At 39.1% G+C, this 24,243-nt stretch overlaps 1 protein-coding gene across 4 annotated transcripts in view; it reads left to right on the top strand.

The window, feature by feature from the left end:
- ASMTL (acetylserotonin O-methyltransferase like) overlaps window positions 1-24,243 on the top strand; it is a 41,082-nt gene that overhangs the window by 9,170 nt on the left and 7,669 nt on the right. For 3 of the 4 annotated variants that reach the window (XM_001364206.4, XM_007501014.3, XM_007501012.3), the window contains exons 5-10: window positions 5,260-5,321; window positions 8,404-8,512; window positions 10,078-10,504; window positions 13,473-13,635; window positions 14,193-14,377; window positions 18,223-18,355. In XM_001364206.4, the coding sequence (XP_001364243.2) occupies window positions 5,260-5,321; window positions 8,404-8,512; window positions 10,078-10,504; window positions 13,473-13,635; window positions 14,193-14,377; window positions 18,223-18,355 (1,079 nt within the window). Of the gene's footprint in view, window positions 1-5,259; window positions 5,322-8,403; window positions 8,513-10,077; window positions 10,505-13,472; window positions 13,636-14,192; window positions 14,378-18,222; window positions 18,356-18,935; window positions 20,616-24,243 lie in introns of those variants that run through there. The other variant, XM_056807170.1, reaches the window with a different exon arrangement.

The raw sequence follows: 24,243 nt of genomic DNA, 5'->3' as shown, positions 1-24,243 counted from the left end.
AGCAAGAGAGAGACCAGGAGCAGGAGCCAGAGGGGATAGCCGGGGTGGGCAGGGCCTGGACCAGGTGAGCGATATTGAATCAAGAAAGTCCAAAGCGGATGGCTGCAGGCAGAAGCTAATCAAGATGGTTTTCTAAAAAAGCATCTTGGAGAAACGTGGCTTAGAAATCATTATCTAGGCTAAAAAATTTGAGAAGTTCTCATCCAATCTAGTGGTCGCCATGAACTGTAACGGTTAAATTAGTTTCTCTGCTAAAAGTATATTTTATGAGGTTTATTAAGAAATAAAGAAAATACAAAATAAGGGAAAGCACATGCAACCTACATTTTGCCTGCCTGATATAGAGCCGTGTGTGCCCAGAAGTGGAAGCCGAGTGAAAAAGACTCAAGTAGGTGGAGAGCCCCTTTAAATAAAATTTGAGATCTTGCACTCAGAAGAGATTCTGGGGAATTCTGGGAAGCTAGCAAAAAGTTCCAGGGACTTCTGGGAATTGAAGTCCGGGGTTCAAATCTCCATTTTTACACTGCTCTTCTGTTGTGAAACTAATACACAGTATTGATTCTATGATGGAAGGTAAGGTCTTAAAAAAAAAGGTTTAGTCACTGTAAAAACACTAGGTTTTTTTACATTTGGTTTTATCTTCATTTTCAGTGGTTTGTCACTTAATAAGTAGATGTTCTCAGGTTGCAAAATAGGTCATGCTGTATAACCTATAAAGATTAAAATTTAGGGAAACTGAGGCAGGTAGAAATTAGTTTCTCTCTGCAAGGAGTATTATATTTTTAGAGGTCTATTAAAGGTTAAGGATTAAAGAAAATTACAGAATAAGAAAGCACGTGTCTAGGCCCAGAGAGGCCTAGACACAACCTCACCTACATTATGAAAAGAGACACATCTGCTTGCAAACAGAAACAGGAAAGAAAAAAGAGAGGCCCAGAACCCTTTCCAATCAGGTTAAATACTCCATCTCAATCTTAGCCCAGGTGAGAATTCAGTGATATTACAAAGCATTCTGGGGAAGTAGAGCAAGGACTTCTGGGGATTGAAGTCCTGGATTCAAGTCTCCATTTTTACAAACCTGGATATCAGGTTTGTAAACAAGAACCATTATTTATGTTATTGATGGTAGTAACCCAGGAAATGGCCATCAGAAAATAGAAATGACCTAAACTATACTGGAAACTTAGAAAGGGGGGAGAGAGTAAAGCCTGGCAATGCCTTTCTAATGTTGTTTAAGAAAGAGGATGCTCAGATTCTAGGCTGTGGCTGCTGGGGCTTACTACAGAGATTGTCCCAGAGAAGAGCAGGCTGCTGGTGCCTAATGAAAAAATCCCCTAAATTATAATGCTGACATTATAATATATATATATATATATATATATATATATATATATATATATATATATATATATATATATATATATATATATATATATATATATATGTTGACATATAAGGCATCCATATCAGATCTCAGATCCACAAGATGCTTTACATGCATTATCTAAGATAGATCTCAGGTAAATAGTGCAGGAGTTATCCTAAGATATCAAAGTGTAGTATATAGAAAATTAGCCTTAGAGACACCTAGTACTGCTTCTGACATGCTCGCTGATGACTAGGATCAGTTCACTTAAACCTTTTAGGTCCTAAGACTGCTCTTTTTTCTTTTCCAAGTCAAGATAACTTTAATTTTTTTAATTGAAGATTTTTATTTAATTAATTTAGAATATTTTTCCATGGTTATATGATTCATTCCTCCCTCCTCCCCAACCAACGAGCAATTCCACTGGGTTTTACATGTATAAGATTGTTCTTTAAGATTAAATTATAGGAGCAGCTGGGTGGCCCAGTGGATAGAGAGTCAGGCCTGGAGACAGGAGGTCTTGGGTTCAAATTTGGCCTAAGACACTCCCTAGCTGTGTGACTGTGGGCAAATCACTTAATCCTAACTGCCTAGCCTTTGCCTTTTGTCTGCCTTGAAGCCACACTTAGTATCCATTCTAAGACCTATGGTAAGGGTTTAAAAAAAAAAAGATTAAATTATAAATGAGTATCAGCCTATATGGACAAATGGAAAGAGTGTCCACATTAGTGTTAGAATAAATTAATAAAATTAAAAGTTTGGAATCCCCTTCCTACCCACCTAAAAATAGGATGAGGATACCAAGGTTTATAGGAATTAATAATAATAATAAAAATAGTATTTATTTTTTAAACTTTTAAAAAAATTTATTTATTTAATAGAATTTATTCCCAGATATCTCAGCCCTTCCTTTCCTTTAACCATAGAAGGTATTATCATACAAGCTACATATATATAACATATATATGTGTGTCTTTCATGTTAGTATTTTTCAGTTCATTCTGTACAGGAAGATGTTCACAAGTTATTCAGATTCTATAACTGTATATAATGTTCTCTTAGTCCTACCTGTTTCACTCTTCATTACTTCATAAAGGCCTTGCTAATCTTTTTCAAAAAATTAACTTGCTCTTCTTTTGTTATGACACAGTAGTATTCCATCACAGTGATATTCCACAATTGGTCTAACCATTCCCCAATTGATGGACATCCCCTCACTTTTCCAATTCTTCACCATCCCAAAAAGAATGGCTATAAATATCTTGGAATATATGGGTTCTTCTGCTTGACTAAATGGGCCAAGGGGAATATGATTGGGAACGTAGACTCTAAATGATCACCCTAGGGCAAACATCAACAACATGAAATAGGTTTTGACCAAGGACACATGTAATACCCTGTGGAATTGCACATTGGCTATGGGAAGGGGTGAGGGGAGGGGAGGGAAAGAATATGATTCTTGTAACCAAGGAATAATGTTCTAAATTTACTAATTAAATAAAATTTCCCAAAAAAAGAATATATGTATTCTTTTCATTTTTCTCTGATCTCTTTGGCAACAGAACAAGCAGCTGGGTCTATGGGTATACATGATTTTATAACTCTCTGGGCATAATTCCAAAATGGTGAGATCTGTTCACAGTTCCATCAACAGTGTCCTCATTTTTCTATATCCCCTCTAATATTTGTCATTTTATCCTTTTATCAAAATGATGTGTGAGATAATGTCTCAGAATTGTTTTGATTTGCATTTCTCTAATAAGCAGTGATCTAGAGCATTTCTTCCATATAACTATATATGGTTTTTATTTCTTCATCCAAAAACTGTTGGTTCATATCTTTTGTCTATTTATCCATTGAGAGATTGCTCTTACTCTTATAAATTTGACAAAGTTCTCAATATATTTTAGATATGAGACCTCTATTTAAGACACTGTGTATAAACTTTTCCCCTGATTTTCTGCTTTCCTTCTAACCTTGGCCACATCAGTTTATTTGTATGGAAATTTTAATGTAATCAAAATTAATCCATTTTACATTTCAAAACACACTGTCTCTCTTGTTCTCTCATATATTTCTCTTCTGTGTATAAATCTGATAAGTAATATGTTTACCCTGTTCTTATTTGCTTATACTCTCTCCTTTTATATCTAGGCCATATCCATTTTGATTGTCTTAAAATGGTATAAAATATTTGCACCTAGTTTTTGGCCAAACTACTGTCCCAGCAACTTTTACCAAATAGCTCTTATTTTAGGTTCTCATCCCCAAACTTGGATCTTACTTTTGTCCAATACAAGATTACTATACTATTTTATTACTGTTTCTTGTGTGTCTGTTCTGATTCAATGATCAGTTTACTCATCTGTAACATGAGCTGGAGAAGGAAATGATAAACCCTCCAGGAAAACCCTAAATGGGGTCCCAAAGAGTCTGGTACAGCTGAAATGACTGAACAACACAAAGAGAAGCCATCTGCTATATTCAAAGTACTATTTTGGGGGCAGCTGGGTGCCTTGGTGGTTAGAGATTCAGGCCTAGAAATGGGAGGTCCTGGGTCCAAATGTGGACTCAGACATTTACTGGCTGTGTGACCATGGGCAAGTCATTTAATGTCCATTAACTAGGCCTTACTCCCTTGGCCCTAACACTCCATATTGGTTCTAAGACAAAAGGTAAATTTTTCTTTTAAATAGTATTTTGTCTTTTGAGAAAAGTAATAGCCTTGGAGATTCCCAAACTTTTCTATTGATATGCCCTCTTGTGGCTTCACTGATAACTTAGGGAGTGAGACTCTTAAGTCCCTGCCCCTGGCTTAGCTTTACAGCCATTTGTGAGGGTTTTCTTTCTTCCCCCTTCTGTAAGGTGACTTCAACTTATAGGTTTATGAATTTTAGACTTAAAGAATTAAAATTATGGATTCAAGGGGCAGCTGGGTGGCTCAGAGGATAAAGAGCCAAGGCTGGAGATGTGAAGTCTTCGGTTCAAATCTGGCCTCAGACCCTTTCTAGCCGGGTGACCCTGGGTAAATCACTTAATCCCCATTGTCTAGCCCAGTGATGGTGAACCTATGGCATGGGTGCCAAATATGGAATGGAGAGTGCTCTCTGTGGGCACTCTGATACCCTCCCTCCCCACCCCCAATCCCCCAGAGTTCATTACTAGAAAGGCAAAGGGCCTTGAGCAGAGCTGTTCCCATCCCTCTCTCCACCATGTCTGATGATATTCTTTCCCATCCCCCACCCCACCCAGCAGCCAATGGGAGCACACAGCGGGTAAGGTGGATGGCTCACAGGTGACAGAGCTGGAGAAGAGCAGAGTACTCAGGCCATTCCCTTCCTCCCTCTCTACATGAGCCTCTCATCAGCTGCCCCTCTGCTCAGTAGCCCAATGGGAGTGCTTTACTCCTGTCTGGGGTTGGGGGAGGTGCAGGGTACAGCAGGCACTCAGGCTCTGGTGGGGGTCCAGCAGGGCACTTGGTCTAGGGGGTGTGGTGGGGGCAAGGCCTGGCCCTCTGTCCCTAAAGGTTTGCCTTCTTTGGCCTATAGGCCCTTATTCCTCTTCTGTCTTGGAACTAATACTTAGTACCAATTCTAAAACAGAAGGTAACCGTTTAAAAAAATGAAAATAAATTATATAGCTAATTGACATTGACTAATTGTTTTTCAAGTTGATTTATATTTTTACTTAAGACAAGTGACTAAGAAGAGGAGTTAAAAACCAAGATACTTCAGGGGAGAAATTAAAATGCTAATTTATGAAATCTAGTTGTGGGAATACATGTATTTAGTCAATGTGATTTTTTTTTCAAGTGGGCTATTCTTCAGCCATAAAAGAGTTGTTGCTTTTTTTCAGGGCTTTTGTATAAAAAAGTGACAATCTTTATCTTGTAGGTTAAATGGAAAGGAACACAGTGTGTTTACTGGAGTAGCAATCGTTCTTTGCAGCACTAAAGGTAATATTTCCCTGTTTTTTTCATAGGACCTTAGATCTTAGCATAATGGATTAAGAAATGGCAGAGACTGTCAGCTCTCTGATGGGAGAGGTGTAAAGATGAATTTAGAATTGTGACTTTAAATCTAGATTTAAATGGTCGCCAAATAAAATTCCCAGGTCAGTCTGGAAATTTATGGTTCCCCTTTTGTTAGTTACGTGACCTTTTTGTGATTAATTTAACCTTTATGGTTACTTAACACCTTTTTGTATTAAGGTCTAAAAACAGATAGCTTAAAGTTCTAGCTTCACTATAAGGTGACAATTAAGTACCTTCATTGTTCAATTAGGAGATTACAACTTTATCTTCCCCTAAAGTATGTCTAAGTAGGGTGGAGTAATGTAAAGTACTACAAGACATTCCTGATTCTGTTGAAGAGTGTCTTCATTGTTACAATCAGGAGATAGCTAAATAAAATCTTGTAAGTAAGGTCTGAGTAGGGTGGAGTCGTTTTAAAATTCACAGAGGAAACTAAGTGACTTGCACAGGATCACATTGGAACTCAGAACCTTCCTGCCTCCAGGCCTAACACTCCCCTAACTCATCACCATGTGTCTGTGGCCTGCATCCCTACCACCTCCCCCACCTGTCCTCATGGGGATGGTTCCTGAGTCTGTTGTGGCCCCCAGCTTGAGGCCTCTGGCGTGTCCCACACTTCCCACCCAGCCTGCCACTGGCTGCAGACTCCCATCTTCTGTGTCTCTTCATTGCTGCTGTGAGGACCAGAGAGGTCACAGTGAGGAGTGCCTCCTATGTCAGGGGAACCCTGGGCCAGGCACTGCTTCCCTCACCGGTGGGAGGGGCTGCTGAAGGTGATGGAACAACAGGACTCCCAGTTTGTTTTCTGCATTTCCTTACAGTCTGTATACTCTCAGGTGGGCTTGGCTGGCCTCATGGGGCCTCTAGGGCCTCCAGAACAGTGAACTCAGAGTGAATCATGGGTTATAAATTGGGTTCTAAAGTCATGCTTTACCTACCCAACCATTTTCCTACTGTTTTATGGCTAAACAAATTTTTTTTTCTTTTGCCCTGTGGAAGAGAAATGAAGAGAGAGAGGATTTGCAATCCAGGTCATGCAAGAAACAACTAACTAGGTACCCTCAGGTGTCCCTTTAGTAGCAGCCCTCTAGTCCCAAGCCAGAGTATATACCAGTTTCAGTCACAAGAAATAGTTTCCACAGATCATCTTTCTAACAGCCCTTGATACACAATGGCAAAATGTGAAGTGATGAAATGTTTGGTACCACGTAATGCTGTAAGTCCTAGGAAAGGGCACTTACAATAGGTGATAGAGAACTGACAGAAAGACATGGCTTTGTCCCCTGGCTGGGCAACCCTGGAGAAGCCACGGCACCTTTCACTGTCCCAGGCAGGGCAGCGTTGTCCTGGACTGCAATATCAATTTCCTTAGGTGGGGAAGTTACAGGTCCAGGCCTGTGCCAACCTTCTTACTGGCATGAAAAAGGAAATGCAGCCAGATGACTCTGAGACCCCTATCAAGAAGTTCTGGAGACGCTGCCACTGAAATCCATCCCCCACCTCCTGAGGGGCTCAGAGGTGCCTTGGGGATGTGTGTGTGTGTGTAGAGATAGATATGTACCTGCACAGAAAATCCCCTACATGCACAGCACCTACACACGCACACAGATGTATACACCGTGTGTGCATGCATGTGTAATCAGAAAGGTTTACTACACTAGAGAAAAAGCTCCTAAGAAGAGAATGCGAGTACCCACATTTCCAAAGGCCTATTTTTTGGTAACTTTTTTAAAAAATTGAGATGCTAGAGATATGAGTGGGCTTATAGCCTAGGGATAGCTTTTTAAATACTTTTTTTAATTGATTGTGAAGAATATAAATGCAAAAAACAGCAATGAAAATAAATGGAAACTGAATTTTGTGTAATGATAATGTCCAAGCTTGGTCCCCAGGTACTTCCATTCCATAGTTACAGAGGTTACAGGAATTGGACACTCCATGTAATATCTCACTAAATTTATAGGTTGGTTTATTTTCTGACTTTTCTTTTTTCTTTTTTTTATCCTTTGTTCAATATCACAAGGTAATGTATTGGGTAAGGATGGTCTATCTGAAACTGAAAGCAACAGAAGAGGGGTGTAGTGAGGTGGTTTAATAGTTAGAGAATCAGGCCTAGACACAGGAGGACCTGGGTTCAAATGTGGCCTTCTGACACAGTGTGTGACCTTGGACAAGTCACTTAACCCTTCTTGCCTAGTCCATATTGCTCTTCTGTCTTGGAAATCATACTTACTATCAATTCTAAGATGGAAGGTAAGAATTTCTTAAAAGAAAAGAAATAGAAAAGCAAAAAGATACTAATAATTTAGAATTTTTTCATTATTAGAGACAAAGATGAGCCCAAGAAATGACTTGGTTCATTGTCATGTGCCACGTAGAGCTTGTTCTTCAGACTCGCTAGAATATCTTATACATGTTCTGTGTTGCAACAGCCTAAGGTTGTTTTCTGCCTCCCTGGGCTGCCCCAGAACCTGTCCATCCTGACACTTCATGGGGGGCCTAGCTGTTTCTCTTGAGTTTGTGATGACAGGTGTGGTCAGAGACTTGTTTTCCCTTCACTCTGGCACAATATGCTCAGTGTCACATTTTCTATTCAGACTACAGATGAGGGGAGGCGATCACAGTTTGAACATTTAAATGGTGTCTTGTGTGTCTCTGGTATATTCTTCCCAGCTCAATATTTCATTGATGTTTGCTGTTGTACATAAAGTGTCCAGTGGTGTTTCTCTTACATTGAGACCATCAGATGCCAAGATCCAGTGAAGTAAAGTTGCCTATCACAAGCATTCCAAAATTTTCTTTTTAAACCCGATAGTTTTGTAGTGTAAGAATTATTATCCCCATTTTGCTGATGAGGAAACTAAAGCCACTAGAGGATTTAGGATTTGGCAGAAGCAAAGATTTTATGGATTTTTAAGTATTAAAATTTGTTAAAATGCCTTTACTCTTGATGATTTTCATTGAAATAGTTATCTTGGCTTATGGTAGACATTTTTTATTTCAGATAAGCAGCTAGAAACAGAAGTCTTTGAATTCTATGAGGAAACCAAAGTCAAATTTTCTGACCTGTCAGAGGAGCTTTTATGGGAATACATTCATAGTGGAGAACCAATGTAAGTATTCTATAAAAGTTAATGTGCCGATCTGTCCTCAGATACATCCTAGCCCCTGTGTAACCCTGGATAAGTCACTTAACTCTAATGCCTAGCCTTTGCTGCTCTTCTGTCTTAGAACTGATACTAAGGGGAGCAGAAAGCCAGACCTAGAGAATCTGTAAAGTCCTGGGTTCAAATATGACCTCAGATACTTCTTATCTGAGTGTCTTTGGGCAAGCTACTTAACCCCCATCATCTAGCCATTACTGTTGTACCAATACACAGTATTAGTACAAGTTTAAAAAAAAAAAAAGAATTGATATCAAGACAGAAGGCAAGGGTTTTTTTTTTTTGAAGCCAACATACATACCTCATCCCATTCAGAATGAACATAAGACCCATTCCTGTAGCATTTACTTTTTACTTAGATTAAATTTTTTTTTCAGATAATAAACATTAATTTTCTCTTCTTCTTCAAACTCCCTTTTCACTGAAAGAAAAACACCCTTTTTTACCAAATATGAAGAGTGACAATGATCTTCCTATAACATTTGTTCTTTATAGAACTTAGGGACTGCTTTAGAGTATATAGGTTTTCACTATACCTGCCCCAACCATTAGGAATCTGTTGTCTTTCATTCCACCAATATTTTTTGAGCATGGCAAACCATTTAGAGACAGAGTGCTGCCACCCCCACCCCCAACACACACACACACAAAGGAGGGAAGAAACACTCCCATTGGGTTGTTGGGGGGGGGTGTGAAAAAATGTCATCAGGCATGGTGGAGAGGGGGAGGGGAATAGCTCCCCCAAGCCCCTCTGCTTTTCTAGTAAATAACTCTGGGGTTGAGGGTGGTATGCATGCCCACAGAGAGCTCTCTATCTGCCTTCTTTGGCACCATGTCATAGGTTCGCCTTCACTGATCTAGTGTGTTTATAGCACTGTTGGGCAGTACAGCCCTGTGCTGGGTGTTTTAGTAGCACTGTTCTTTAAAATGTTGATTGGTCTGGAAGCTTTTTTTTTTTAGCCCATACCTTCCATTTTAGAATCAATATTGTGTATTGGTTACAAGATAGAAAAGCGGTAAGGACGAGGCATTGGAGGTTAAGCAACTTGCCCAAGGTCACACAGATAGGAAGTGTCTGAGACCAGATTTGAACCTAAGGACTTTCATCTCTTGGCCTGAGTCTCTATCTACTGAGCTATCTAGCTGTCCCCTATAATAATTTTCAAAGATGCCTCTATCTCACAGACAGAAATTTTCTATCATAATAGATTATTATCAGTGAGGCCTTATACTTTTGGAATTGATGTCAATATGGGCTAAATCTTCAACTCCTTAATATTTGTATTATTTTTACATATATGTATCATACAAATACATTTTTGTCAATAAAAAATATATTTGTAAAATATGTGAAACCATCCCATTAATGGAGACAGCTTACTTTACTCTTATAATTCTCAACTAGTTGGCATGAAACTAAATTCTAAAGCTGATGTTAGTGTCTTGGCCTACGGGTTTGTAATTTCTCTTTTATCTTCTGCTTTTGCTCTGCCTTTCTCTTCTCCTTCTCCCAGGGACAAAGCTGGTGGCTATGGCATACAGTCCCTTGGGGGAATGTTAGTTGAGTATGTTCATGGAGACTTTCTGAATGTGGTAGGGTTCCCATTGAACCACTTTTGCAAAAAGTTGGTGGAATTGTATTATCCACCTTCTAAAGATGCCATACATCATGTAAAGCATGACTCAGTCCCTTCAGTAGAAACCTTTGAAGTTCTAAGTGATGAAGAAAGTGGCAGCTCAAATTCTACTCAACAAAATGTGACCAGCATGCTAAAAGGTGAAAGTGCATTCTCTTGTGGAGATCCGGGGAGCTTGAGAAAGAAAGAAGTTGCCCAGCATGTGAGTGGAGAGCCCATGGCGAATTGCAGTGAGAACGTGGAAAACCAGGCTCCATTTCCAACTATTCTTATAGAGCTTTTGGACGGCTTTAAAGCATCAAAGGTATTTAGTGCTATGATTTTTCCCCTTCTAATTAATGACTTTGCTAAAGTAGAAGGAGAAAATTCTCTTCTTGGTAGGTAAAAAGCTACTTTCAAGCTAAGTGATTATCTTAATACATACAAATGAAGTCTTATTTGAGGCAAACATCTCAGAGACCTCAGAACTTGCTCTAGATAGTTTATTGTATACTATCATAATTAAAAATAACAACAAAAAACAGTAAAAAAAAAAACTTTTTACACTATGTTTAGGGCATGATTGGTAGTGGCCCAATTTTTGTCACCTGCAGGTAATTTGTAAACTAAAAACATGGCTGAAAAAAAGATGTTAGTTTATACTAAAGTGGTAAATGCCCTTCATCTCCCTGGGGTGTATACTCACAGACAAGGTAACCGTGTTCTTGAAGCTTATATTAATGCTTCTGAGGTGAACTGGGAAAAAAATACTCAAAAATAAACATAGAAATTTGATATAGATAAATTTTAAATTATTTTAACCATAGGCTCTCAGAATAGAAACTCAAAGCTGTCCCCAATCAGCTTTGCCTAATATGTACTTCACTTTTTTCCTCAGGCCCACTAACTTAGATTTCCTCAGGAGATTTCTTAAAGGAAAAGAAAAGGCATTCTAAGTCACTTTACTTGGACAGATACTTTGCATTTACCAATTTCTTTTCAGTAAGCTCTTCTAAGTAAAGGTGACACATTGGAGCAGGAAGAAGCTCTCTTCCAAAGTCTCCTTTTAAAAATGAGAAATTTTCAATCTTTCAAGAATTTTATAAAAGGAAGACAATTTGATCTTAACACTAGACAAGGGAGAAAAACAGGACCTGGCTCTCAAGGAATGCAAGGAAATTTGCAAATCGTCCCTTTGTAAGTGAGCTGTGACATGTATATCTCTAAATGACATCATTGGATAAATTTGTGATTGGGAATTTTTGTTTGCTTGCTTTTTGCTCTGAAACTTTTTTTAAAATAGGAATTGGATTTAAGTTCTATCTTGGCTTTAAAACCAAAACCATGACTCAGTTGTTTGATTACCAGAGTTTTGCCCACAGAAGTTCATTGTGGGAGAATGGGAATTTGCACAAAAGGAGACAAACCAGGAGAGACTCAAGAATGTGAGTTGAGGGCAGATGGGTGGCAGGTATAGGAAGGCATGGCATTAGCTGATTATTTTGGGTCAGGTTTGGGATTGGGAAGAGTTGTTGGTATAGGAAGCCTTCCTAAATGGACTATACTGTGTATGGTAGGGCCTGCTAGATGGCACAGTGCAACTAGTGCTGGTCCTGGAATCAGGAAAACCCATTTCCCAGAAATCAAATCTGGTCTCACACCAGCTGTGTGAACCAGGGCCAGGCACTTAACCCTGTTTGCCTCAGTTTCCTTATCTGTAAAATGAGCTGGAGAAGGAAATAAGCTGCTCTAATATCCTTGCCAGGAAAACCCTAAATAGGGTCATGAAGAGTTCGGCATGACTGAAAATTACTAAACAACAGTAAACTAAGTGGGAATTCTGTCAACTGGGAGACAGGGGCCTGATGGAGTTATGCCCTAGAACAGATGTCCAGTGTGCTTAAACCTGTGCAAAGTGGAGATATCCGCAGGGGTTCACGGAGTTGCTTGGGGGATTCCGTGCTTGGTTCAGAGTAGCTCTCCTGTGCTGCTTGAAATTTTGCTCCAGACCTTCCCCAGCTATGGTGCTATTGCTAGAAGACAGACAATTCCTGCAGTTCTGTTTTGGAATCTGCCCTTAGAACTTCTCTTTGGAGCTGCTGGTGATCCAACTCTTGTAGGCATCCTGTACAACAGAGGATCTTAACCTTTCTTAACAGTCTAGAGAGGCCTATAGACTTCTTAGAATGTTTTCTACACATTTGGGGTTACAGTCACTTATCTAAGAAGTACCTGAGGACAGATTTGAACCCAGGACCTCCAGTCTCCAGTTTGGTTCTCTCATCTACTGAGCCATTTAGCTGCCCCTCATAGTAATCTTGTTTAAATAGGAAGACTTGTATACAGGGATGGAGAAAATAATTGAATATGCATACATAGAAAGGTGTCATTTATAGAATTTAATTCAATAAAACTCTTTAATAACATGCCAATGGACAATCAGATAATATCCTTCTACTTCCTTCTCCTCCCCAACAAAACATAAGTATGTGTCTGAAATGCCCCTATAACTTGGTATCTCAATGTAATATTAATCCTTTCATCCTAAACCAGCATTCTAAAAGGGTACAATTGTGTTTCACTTGTAAGAGGCATTATTAAGTCAATAATTATTTTTTATATCTACTAAAGTATTCAAGGTAATCACAGAGCATATTTAATCAACATTTTGGAGATAAAAAGGAGTATTTGACCCATCATTAGATTCCATTCAAAAGAATCCAGTGTCATTTGATTAAATGGGTTTATGTAGTGAAAGAATCTGGGAAACCAGTATTGTCCTGCTTTATTAAATTTTTATCACCAGATCCCTGAATCTGACAACTGCATTTTATCCTGTGGGGGCAGTTTTGATTGTCTTTAACAAATTGTCTTTAATCAGAAAGGAGAGCAGATCCAAAATTATCTGCTGAAGAAAATTTAGTAGATAGGAACTAACCTTGATTTTACATTACTTTATTCTACCAAAGAAACAGTCTTTTTCCAAAAAGTAAAATAAATCTCTTAGATTTTGCTTTTACTTGTATTTTTTGGTCAGTACAAAATCTGAAAAACCTTGGATATCACTTAGCCTAGGTTTTCTTTGCCTTTTTTGTGTCATGGACTCCTTTGCCAAATTAGTGAAGCCTATGAACCCTTTCTCAAAATCATGTTTTTAAATGCTTAAAGTAAAATACGTAGGAATACAAGGGAAAACAACTATATTGAAATAAGATGCTATCTTAGAACCCTCCTTTAAATAAATCCTCTTATGTATTTTTAAAGACCAATCCTTATGTGTTTTTAATGTGCAGGCAATGTTTGTGGCCTGTAAGCTAAAGGTGTTTGATCTGCTCAAAGGCAAAGACATTCTGAAGGCCAAAGATGTTGCTGCCCACATAAATGCATCTGTATGTGGGATCGAGAGATTACTTGATGCCTGCACAGCACTTGAATTATTAAATAAAACCAATGAAGGTAACTTGCTCTGTTAGAATGTGACCCTGGAAGTCTTTGCAGGGGGAAGTCTGTAAGAGTCTGCTTCAAAATCTGGGAAGGATATTGAAGTCAAAGACTTTTTATCTTCCTATACCATCCCATGATATTTGTTCTTTAAAGGACATGGATCACAATATGAGTGGGAACAAAAGTTTTAAAATAACACATTGGTATTGGAGGGGGTGTCTGAAAATTGCTTCTGACATATATTAAATGAAATATTTTCAGAGGGTCCAGATAGAAAAAGGATCTGAAAGACCATTTGCAACAGTTGAGTGAAATAGGCAAATATTACAAATAAGACTTTTAGTTAAGGGTTGCAAAAGATAGGAAAGAATGCATTTGTTGCTTTATTATTTGTTGTGTATGTTGAATTCACGATGCATGACCCTAGATGTCATCATTGGCAGTAATCAGTGTTAAAAATCTATTAAGTTTTAATGTTTCAAGTAGTGCTGAATAAAGATTTATTAAAGAGTTTTTGCTTCAGCTGTTAAGTTCAGGAATGACAAAATCAGCCACATTTTTTTTTTCAGGTTACAGTAACACCGAATTGGCTAATAAGTTCTTGGTTTCTGACAGTGAATATTCTCTACATGGCTTTATTATACATGCTAACGATTATGTTTGGCAATTCTTTACACACTTGGAGTCTGCTGTCAAAGAGGGAACAAATCAGAACCATCAAATATTTGAGAAGAAAGCTCAGAATTTGTTTCAGGTAATATATATTTAAATGAAGTTTTATATACTTTTACTAAGAGATTTTGGTGATTGAAAAAAAGCCCACGGACATGAAATTGAAACCAATTACCCATTCTTTTTTGTTTTTTATTTATTTATTTTTAAAACTGTTACCTCTTTTTAAACCTCTTTTACCTGTCCTAGAATCAATACTAAGTATTGGTTCCAAAGCAGAAGAGCAGCAAGGACCAAACAATTGGGGTTAAGTGACTTGCCCAGGGTCACCCACCTAGGAAGTGTCTGAGGCCAGATTTGAATCCAGGACCCTTCATCCCCAGGCCTGGCTCTTATCTGCAGAGCCACTAGCCACCCCTCAACCATTCTTTAACATTGCTATGAAGTCTTTAATAGTACTGAAAAAGAATTAATTCAATGAAGCACCCTCATGTAGCACTTAAAAAATGTCAGATGCCAAGGCTATAAATTCAAAACCTAGAAACAATTTGCCCTCAGGAGCTTGCATGGAATGGGGGTAGGAATACAGCATGAATTAGCAGTTCAAACTTTCTAGTATCCATAAGATAATGAGATTAGGAACTCTGACTCTCCTATCTAGGTGCCATCAGGCCTAGAATTCTACATTTTCAGGGTAAATTTAAGTCTTCAGCATTTCCTTTGGGCCAGGCCCTGTGCTGAGCTCTGGGAAAATGGAGGAAAGGAAAAGCAAGTCCTTAGCCTTAGGGAGCTCACCAGCTCATAGCTTCCCCCCTAACTGGCAAGCCAGACATGGATCTCTGAAGCCCATCAGTAAGTCAGACCTCCATTTTGATGACTGGTTTTGAAACTTACACCCTCAGAAAACCTTTTCTCCTCTCTGAAGACAAGGCCAGGAGCGTGACTTTGGATTCTAATGAGCTTTTCCTTTTCATCTCTGTTCTTAGGAAAGATGCCAACATTTTGGTTTTTAGACTCTTACCTTCAATATTAGAATGAATACGATTCAAAGGCAGAAGAGTGGTAAAGGCTTGCAATGGTTTGTTTGTTTGTTTTTAGTTTTTTATTATCATGAAAAATACACTTTCATATTGGTCCTTGTTGTAAGAACACACCCATACAAAACCAAAAGCCCCAAATAAAACCATAGGCATGGGGGCTAAGTAACTTGCCCAGGGTCACACAGCTAGGAAGTGGCTGAGGCCAGATTTGAACCAGATCTTCCTGTCTCTAGGTCTGGCTCTCAACCCCACTGAGCCACCCAGCTGCTCCCAGAAGGATGCTAATGTTAAGCAAGATGAATAATGGAAAAGAGAGAAAAAGAGTGTAAACAAGATCCATGCATGGATCATCATTGCTCCATCGTTCCTATTCTCTTATGTCTATGGAAGAAAAGCTTATGTAATATAATAGCATTTCTCAGTTTGGCATTTAAAATCCTCACAGCCTGACCCAGATTCTTTCCAGGCTGATTTCCCATACCTTGTGATGACCAACCATACATAGAGCCAAATCACCCTACATGATGTTCTCTATTAACAACATCCCGTTTCCTCCTTCTGGACTCTGCATAGCTTGTGCCTCCTGCCAGGAATGCTCTTCGTTTTCATCTCTCTTCCTTAGAATCCCAGCATTCTTCCAAGCTCCACTCAAATGCCACCTCCTACCAAAAGCTTTTCCCAGCCACAGGGAGGTGGCTCAAGATAAGAGAGCCGACCTAGAGATGGGAGGTTCCAGGTTCAAGGTAAACACTTCCTAGCTGTGCAACTCTGGGCAAGTCATTTGACCCCCATCGATTGCCTATCCCTTAGCCCTCTTCTACCTTGGAAGCAATAGGCAGTGTTGATAAGAGTTTTTTTAAAAAAGCTTTTCCTGATTCCCCCACTGATTGGTGCTACTCCTCTCACCCAGAGTTCCTTTGTATTTATTTTCTATTTGCTTACTTATGTACTTGTAGTACACCTGTTTCTTTGAGGGCAGAGATTATTTGGGTGTCATCTTTATATCCCCAGTGCCTATCCCAGTTCATGACACATTGCTGATACTGGTGTTGAAGCCTCTATCTTAATGAATTAATTAAAATTAAATAATTTAATACATTCAAATGGATTGATTTCCATATGTATACCCACTCCCCATAGGTTGAAGGAACCAAGCCTCTGGTTTGACCAGAAGGTGGCCCCTTTTTATGAATGTTGTGACAGCCTGGGAACTGTTGAGGTTTTGTACTTTGTCCCTGGCCCCTGGAACTAGCTGTCAACTACGTGAATAACTGAGTCACAGCCAAGTTAAACCATAGTGCTTTACCTTTAGTCTATAGCTTAGCCTGTGGACTTTGGAATACAGAAATGATCTCCCTGCGGCTCAGGGTCCAGAGGAAGAGCTCAGTCCTTGTGGCCCCACCTTGTGCCTCCAATTTGGAATGCAGAAGCCCCTGATCCCACCTCCTGCACCAGGGAAGATCCCCTGGGCAGCATGGAAAGCCCCAGGGCAGATTAGGCCCCAGACCTCAGAGTGAATCATTAAAGAGGCAGGCAGCAAGGGGGAGAGAGCAGCCCTGACTGCCTTCTTATTTCTCTATAAGAACAGGATTGTATGTAATGCCCAGTGGATTTACGCATCGGCTATGGGGGGGTGGGGGGGAGGAAAAGAAAATGATCTATGTCTTTAACAAATAATGCTTGGAAATGATCAAATAAAATATATTTAAAAAAAAAAAGAACAGGATTGTAGATTGAAAGCCTAAAGGCTTTGAAGAGCTCGGCTAGCATAGCTTCATCACTTTATGAGTGAAGATGAGGCAAGCCAGGCATGGCAGCTGCCCTCAAGGCCAAGTTAGCTCTCTCCAATGTGCTCCTGGTCCAAGGCAATGCATGAAGGCTAGCCAGGAGGCTCAATGTAGTGAGAGCCAGGCCTAGAGACAGGAGGTCCTGAGTTCAAATGTGGCCTCAGACACTTCCCAGCAGGGTGACCCTGGGCAAATCACTTCACCCCCATTGCCTAGCCCTTACCACTCTTCTGCCCTGGAACTTTTTCAGTGCTAAGAGAGGAGATAAGAATTTCAAGAAAAGAAAGAGGGAAGAGAATAAATGAGTGGAAATCTTGTCCTCTGCACCGGTGTGGAACCCAGGGCTGGTAGATCACCTTAACATGGAGGCTGTCAGCTGTGGGCACTGATGGGATGACGGGAGACCCATTCTCAGGAGCCAGAGTGAGGCACATTTGCCAGATGTGCTGGAGGTCCCACAGGTAGAGGAACAGGACTGAGATGAGAAGAGGGCTCCTTGAAGCATATAACAAGCCTTCTCCCATGTCTACCAAATCCCCAGGCTAACAAGGTGCCAGGCCAGTACTCGGATACTTTATGGACAGTATAAAACTGGGGACATAGCTGGATTGTCTGTTTTGAAGACAAGGAGGAATATCCTGAGCCGTGAGGTGGCTCAGGGAATAGCATGCTGGATCTGAAGTTAGGAAGGCCCAAGTTCCGATTCAGCCTCTGTTTCCTCATCTGTAAAATGGACTGGAAAAGGAAACAGCACACCATTCCAGGATCTTGTCTAAGAAAATCCCAAACTGGGTTGTGAAGAATCAGATACCACTGACGGACAGGAAGGAAATACCCCGTGACTTCTTTTTCTGATTCTACAGTCATTCATTCACTCTCACACAGTTCCCGGTTCCCTTTTTGGTTCATGACACAGTTTGGGAGGGGGCTGACCCAGGTCCAGGTTGTTGTCTGTCTTGTCTGTGCTCCTGATAAGGAAGGACATCAGGGCCTGCGGGATTAAACCTAACCCTTGACCTTCTGCTGGAAGAAGTTGTGAATGGGATGCAAACGTGTCCATTCCCTGAGAGTCTCTTCTCCGGACATGCTCTTGTTTCCAGGACACCTTCTATCACAGCAGGGAGACAAAACTGCGGTTTATGAATGCCATGCACTGTATCATCAAGCTGACGGCAAGGGATGTGGCCACAGCTTTTGATCTGTCAGGATTTCGCTCTGCCTGTGATCTGGGAGGTAAGATAGTGTTGACTATGGTTTGTCTTGCCCGTGGTCCTAACCAGGCCCATTCAGCAGTCAGGGCTTTAACAGGGAGCCAGCAAGCAGCCAGGAGAAGCTGGGAGGCATAGATCTGAGTGTAGATGCTGCACTCTATTCCCATAGCCCCCCACTTCTGCCAGACAGAAAGAGATGTTTCACTGGGACCAAGATTGCCCATTACTGTTCATTAGAATTGTATCCTGAGGTAGCCTCGTACAACAGAAAGAGTACTGGGTTTGGAGTTAGAAGACATGGATTTATTGTGACCTTGGGAACATCATTTCATCTCTGTCCCTTAGCATCCTCATCTGTAAAATGAGGGACAGAATTTAATGACTTCTGAGGTCCCTTGTAGCTCCAAATCTCTTATCCTATGTTGCCTTTCAGGATCAGATTAATTAATTATACTCTTTATAATTATCATAATTTCTATATACATACCTTTATATAATATCCCAAATTGTATTAATTATGTAGAATAATTAGATTTAATATCTTACATATTTTCATCAGTATATATATATTATTCTTGTTCTTAACTGTCATTTTTTACAAGCTTCTTCAAGTTCTTTATAGTCATTGTTCCTTGTGGTATCACCTGGATCATCCATCCAAAGGGACTAAGAAGGAGCAGTCAATTGGGAGAGGAGAATCAAGGATAGAGAAGTATCATAGAAACCTAGAGAAAATCAAGGAGAAAAGGGTGATTGATGGTGTCAAAGACTGCAGAAATTTCTGGTGGTTTTTTTTTGTTTGTTTAAGTTTATTTAATTAATTAATTTAGAAGATTTTTCTGTGGTTACATGATTCCTGTTCTTTCCCTCCCCTTCTCCCACCCACCTCCTGTAGCCAATGTGCAATTTCACTGGGTTTTACATGTGTCATTGATCAAGACCTATTTCCATATTATTGATATTTGCACTAAAATGATTATTTAGAGCCTACTTCCTCAATCATATCCCCATCGAACCATGTGATCAAGCAGTTGTTTTTCTTCTGTGTTTCTACTCCCACAGTTCTTTCTCTGGATGTGGATAGTGTTCTTTCTCATAAGTCTCTCAGAATTGTCCTGGTTCATTTTATTGCTGCTAGTAGAAAAGTCTATTATGTTCAATTGTGCCACGCAATCTTCTTTTAATTTGAGTTACATATTTTCCCTTTGATTTTCAGATTTTCTTGGTGCTTTTTTTTGTTGTTAATTTGTTGATGTTCCTAGGTTTGCATAACTGTATGCCTAGTTCACTAATCTTTGTTTTCAGATTTATCAGTATATGTTCAAAGATTATAGTATAATGGAAAGAACATTGGAGTTAAAAGACCTTTGTGAATTGTGTGCAGGAACCTGTATGGCCAGATGCAAGTTATTTCAGCACCCAGTGTCTATTTTTTCATCTGTAAAATAAATTGGTTGGATTAGATTATTTCTGAAGTTCTTTTCAGCTCAAAGCTATGTTGAATTAGCATTAGAGGACTATTTTATAAGCTGTGTCTTAGAATTTTTATGTTCTTTGTCATTGTTACCTTTTTTATTTATTGTTTCTTTGATTAGTTTATAGCTTGATTAATTAATTAACCTGATCCTGAAAGGCAACATAGTATCAGATTTGGAGCTACAAGGGACCTCAGAAGTCATTAAATTCTGGCCCTTATTTTACAGATGAGGATGCTAAGGGACAGAGATGAAATGATGTTTTTCTGTCTCCTTTTAAATCCATATTTTTTTACTATGATTCCTTTATTAATTTTTTTAACCTCTTTTCCGATACAAATAAGAGTACACAATCAAATTGTCCACTGGGTTCTATTTCTCTCTCTTTAGTCTACTTTATTTGGTGATCTCATCCATCTTCCATGGATTTAATTACTATTTTTATGCTAATGATTCTCACATCTATTTGATTGTTTGCTAGCCTTTCCACTATAAGAAAATAATTACCGACTCTTAGTGGGCTTGGTCGATCCTTTTCTTGGGTTCTTGTGGTTGTATCAGGGTCAAGTTTTTCTTATTGAAGGGGTTTAATAGAGCATTTTCTGTCTGATAGGGAACAGCTTTTGTAACAAAGATTAATGTATTTTCTCTAGTAAATTATTTGTGCCTGATTCAATTTCTTGCTCTGAAAATGATCCAACTTTTTCTATTCTGGCTTTTTTCTCCAGTTACCTGTTTCCCTTTTAAATGTTAACTTTTGTTAAAAAAAAAAACTCTAGTTTTAAATAATAAAAATTATTCATTTGACTTCTGTGATGCTCTCTAACCTTTTGATCATTCCAACATTCAGCAATCTGAAAGGTAATTTCTTGTTCCTCTAATTTGGTTTTGGTATCACCTATTATATCTAAGTCAGGTATTCAACAGTATGAGACGGTGGTTCATATATTCTCTTCTAAGAATTTTTTTTCTCATTTTTACCTTTTTCCCTTTCTAGTGTACAGTAGGGTGTAATCTCTTATTCATGGGCCTTTGGGCTTACAGTTTTCTTCTTAATTCTCTCAGTATTCCTTATAAAAGGTGGAAATTATGAAAAATGTGTGGTATATGTACAAAATACATACAAAAATGGAATATGTGGTATATGTACAAAAATATTTATGGCAGCATTTTATAGTAACAAAATCTGAACCTCCCCCAATCTGTTAGGGCAGTTATAGATCTCTTTTTTGCTTCCCAAACCCACTGTTTTTTAAGGATCTTTCTCTGGGGAGCCTCCTTCTTGGAAATATTAATATATGGTGAAAGGAGCTCCTTCCTGTCCAGAATCAGGGGCTCCCAGAGAACTCTAAGCATTTTTTTCCTCACCATCTGTTCATTTTCAGCATATTGCATCATCTCTGAATTCCTACACTCCCTCAGTCCTAGGTCCCCATAGAAAGGCTAATGTCTCCTCCACCTTGGAGTAAGGAGAAGACCAACCAGAGAGCATACTACTCCCGATTACTACGCATTTATAGTTCCTGTTTCACCCCTCCACTTCAACTGTGAAATCCTGAGAGTAATTCCCCTCGGGTGAGAACTATTTCACAACTAATGTTCTTACCTAGTCCTCCCCAAAGCCCCCAGGCTGGTTGAGAAACAGGCAATAACCCAACAAAAACACCCTATACACCCATCTCCTTTTGACCTTAGATTCCAGCCTTCCTCTTTCTTTTTGCCATAAACATCTCCTATTTTGAGTAATTCTGGATTCTGGTACACAAAATATTAATTCATTCTCTCCTTAATATTCTCCTGGTCCCCTTTGCATTATACTTCTAGAGTTCTATCTCTGTTATCTCAGTGGATTTCAAAAGGTGTAAATTTTTTGTGTTATTTTGTTATGAACCATTCTCTTATCTATCCTTAGAACCAAGAATTTATTGCTTGAACTGCTTAATCTTTTCATTTTAATAACATATGTATACCTCTCTTATGATATATCTTATTTGATGGGGTTTTTTAGTAGATGTTCGACCCACTTGTTTTCTTCTAAAGGACTGTCTTAAAAGTTTTATCTTTTGCTGAAAATCCATTTTTTTCATTAATGATTAAGCTCAAATTTGCAGGCTACATTACTTTGGAATACAAATGCCAATCTGCTTTTCCTTCAGGAATATTCTGTTTCAGTTCTTCCTTTAATTTCTCTTACACAAGAAGTTCTTCTTGATCAATCAGATTTCCTTGATATTTGAATATCTCTTTGCTGGCTATCTGCAGTATTTATTGTTTGTCATTGAAATTCTATAGTTTGTTCAAAAATTCTAGAAAACATTTTTGAACCATAGAAATAGAGTCACTAAACCAGGGGTCCCCAAACTACAGCCAGCAGGCCACATGTGCCCCCCCCAAAGCCATTTATCCGACCCCCCCCCCACTGCACTTCTGGAAGGGGCACCTCTTTCATTGGTGGTTGGTGAGAGGAGCACTGTATGTGGCAGCGCCACAAAGCGTGACATCACTCACATACAGTACTACTTCTGGTGACATCATCCTTTGAGTCTTGTTCTGAGAGTAACTGAACGAGGGGCCACACAAAGGATTATGTGGCTGCACAATGGAAGACATCAGCGTGGTGAGTGGTGATCTGGAGGAGGGGATTCCGCACTGTTTATAGTGGTGGCAGGGATGGACCTGTGCAAGGTATGACAGGCCCATCCCAGCCAGTGCTGCAGCCTCCACTATCCCAGACATCGGCATACGGATTTGTTCATAGATTTTTTTATAGTCCGGCCCTCCAACAATCTGAGGACAGTGAACTGGCCCCCTGTGTAAAAAGTTTGGGGAACCCTGCACTAAACTATACAAATCATTTATCTCGCAGATAGCACAACTAGACATGTGGCATATATATAGAAATATTTACAGCATTTTTTTATAGTAGCAAAGAATTAAAAGGAAATTGGGTCCAATCCATTGGGAAATGGCTCAACAAATTGTGACATTTTAACATAATGGAATATTGTTGCAGAATAGAATAGAATATTATTACATCATTAGGGTGCCTTGAGTATATGGAAATTATTTTATTTATAGCTAGTATGTATCTGAGGCAGGACTTGAACTTCTAAGGCCAGCTCTCCTCTCCTCTGCCAAGCTGCTTCTCATTTGTAACCCAATAGCACCAACTTGATGTCTTAATGACTCTCAAATCCTGCTGAGTTTTGGAAGGAAGGTGGAAATTAGCAGCTAAATGAGTGAATACTTATCTAACAAAGCATACAACAGTAGGGGGGAAAGCAAACAGGATGCTTTTGTTTTTTTGAGATCAGTTCTGCCAAAATCATTTTCCTTTTAATTAAACTATACAGCATTGAAAACATTTTTAAAATGAGAAAGAACCTGGAGAACCATATACAAAATGACTACAGTCATGTAAATGAGAACAACACTAAAAGGCATAAAAATACATTGTGGTGTAGGGCCTGCTAGGTCAGTAGGGAGCCAGGCCTAGAGATGGGAGGTACTGGGTTCAAATACTGTCTAAGATATTTCCTAGTTGTGTGACCCTAGGCAAGACACTTAACCCCTATTGCCCTGACTACTCTTCTGCCTTGGAGCCAGTATACAGTATTGATTCTATGGCAGAAGGCAAGGGTTTGAAAAAAAATGCATTGCTTTTAAAGAACCAACAGCAAGCACAGTTGATGAAGTGCCAGGCCTGGAATTAGGAAAGTTCTGAATTCAATGTTGGTCACAGACAATTAATAGTTGTGTGACCCTGGGCAAGTCATTTTAAAGTCCACTTGCCTCTGTTTTTTCATCTGTAAAAAGAAAATAATAATAACACCTGCCTCTCAGAGTTGTTACAAGGATCAAATGAGATAATATTTGTAAAGTGCTGAGCACAGTGTGCCTGACACTTAGTACACACTACATAAAATGTTATTATATCATCCTCTTGTTAAGAAGTGTTAGGCTACAGGTAGGGAAAGCTGTACACTGTATCAGTTCTGGTCAGTAAATTGACTGATTTTGTTTCTTTTTTTTCTTGAAGACTTCTGTTGTGTGTATGTGGGGAGGGGGGAGATGATTATTTTAAAGTGACAAGCAAAAAGCACCAAGAAAACATTAAAATTGATTATTAAGATTGAACTGAACAGATTATAGAAATAGAAAGCAAATTTGTTAAATGATCATCAGGACTCATCTCTTAGATATTAGTTATAATATCCCAATCTTACTGTAGGACATCTGACAGTTCCCTTTCTTTATCTCTAAAAAGAGATCACTTAGATCAGGGGTTCTTACCCTGGAATTTATTAACTTTTTTTTAAACTCACCTTTTAGCCACAGATTCTTGAGGACTTTCTTCTAAGTTATAGAATGGTTGCAATCTGATTAGGTAGAAAGATTGCCTACATTTAAAGTACCGTGTATTGCTTCTAAGGAA

This window comes from Monodelphis domestica, chromosome 8 (genome assembly GCF_027887165.1).
Source record: "Monodelphis domestica isolate mMonDom1 chromosome 8, mMonDom1.pri, whole genome shotgun sequence".
NCBI classification, from domain to species: Eukaryota; Metazoa; Chordata; class Mammalia; order Didelphimorphia; family Didelphidae; genus Monodelphis; species Monodelphis domestica.
The sequence above is the reverse complement of the archived record's forward strand: the minus strand, read 5'-3'. Positions and strand labels throughout refer to the sequence as shown.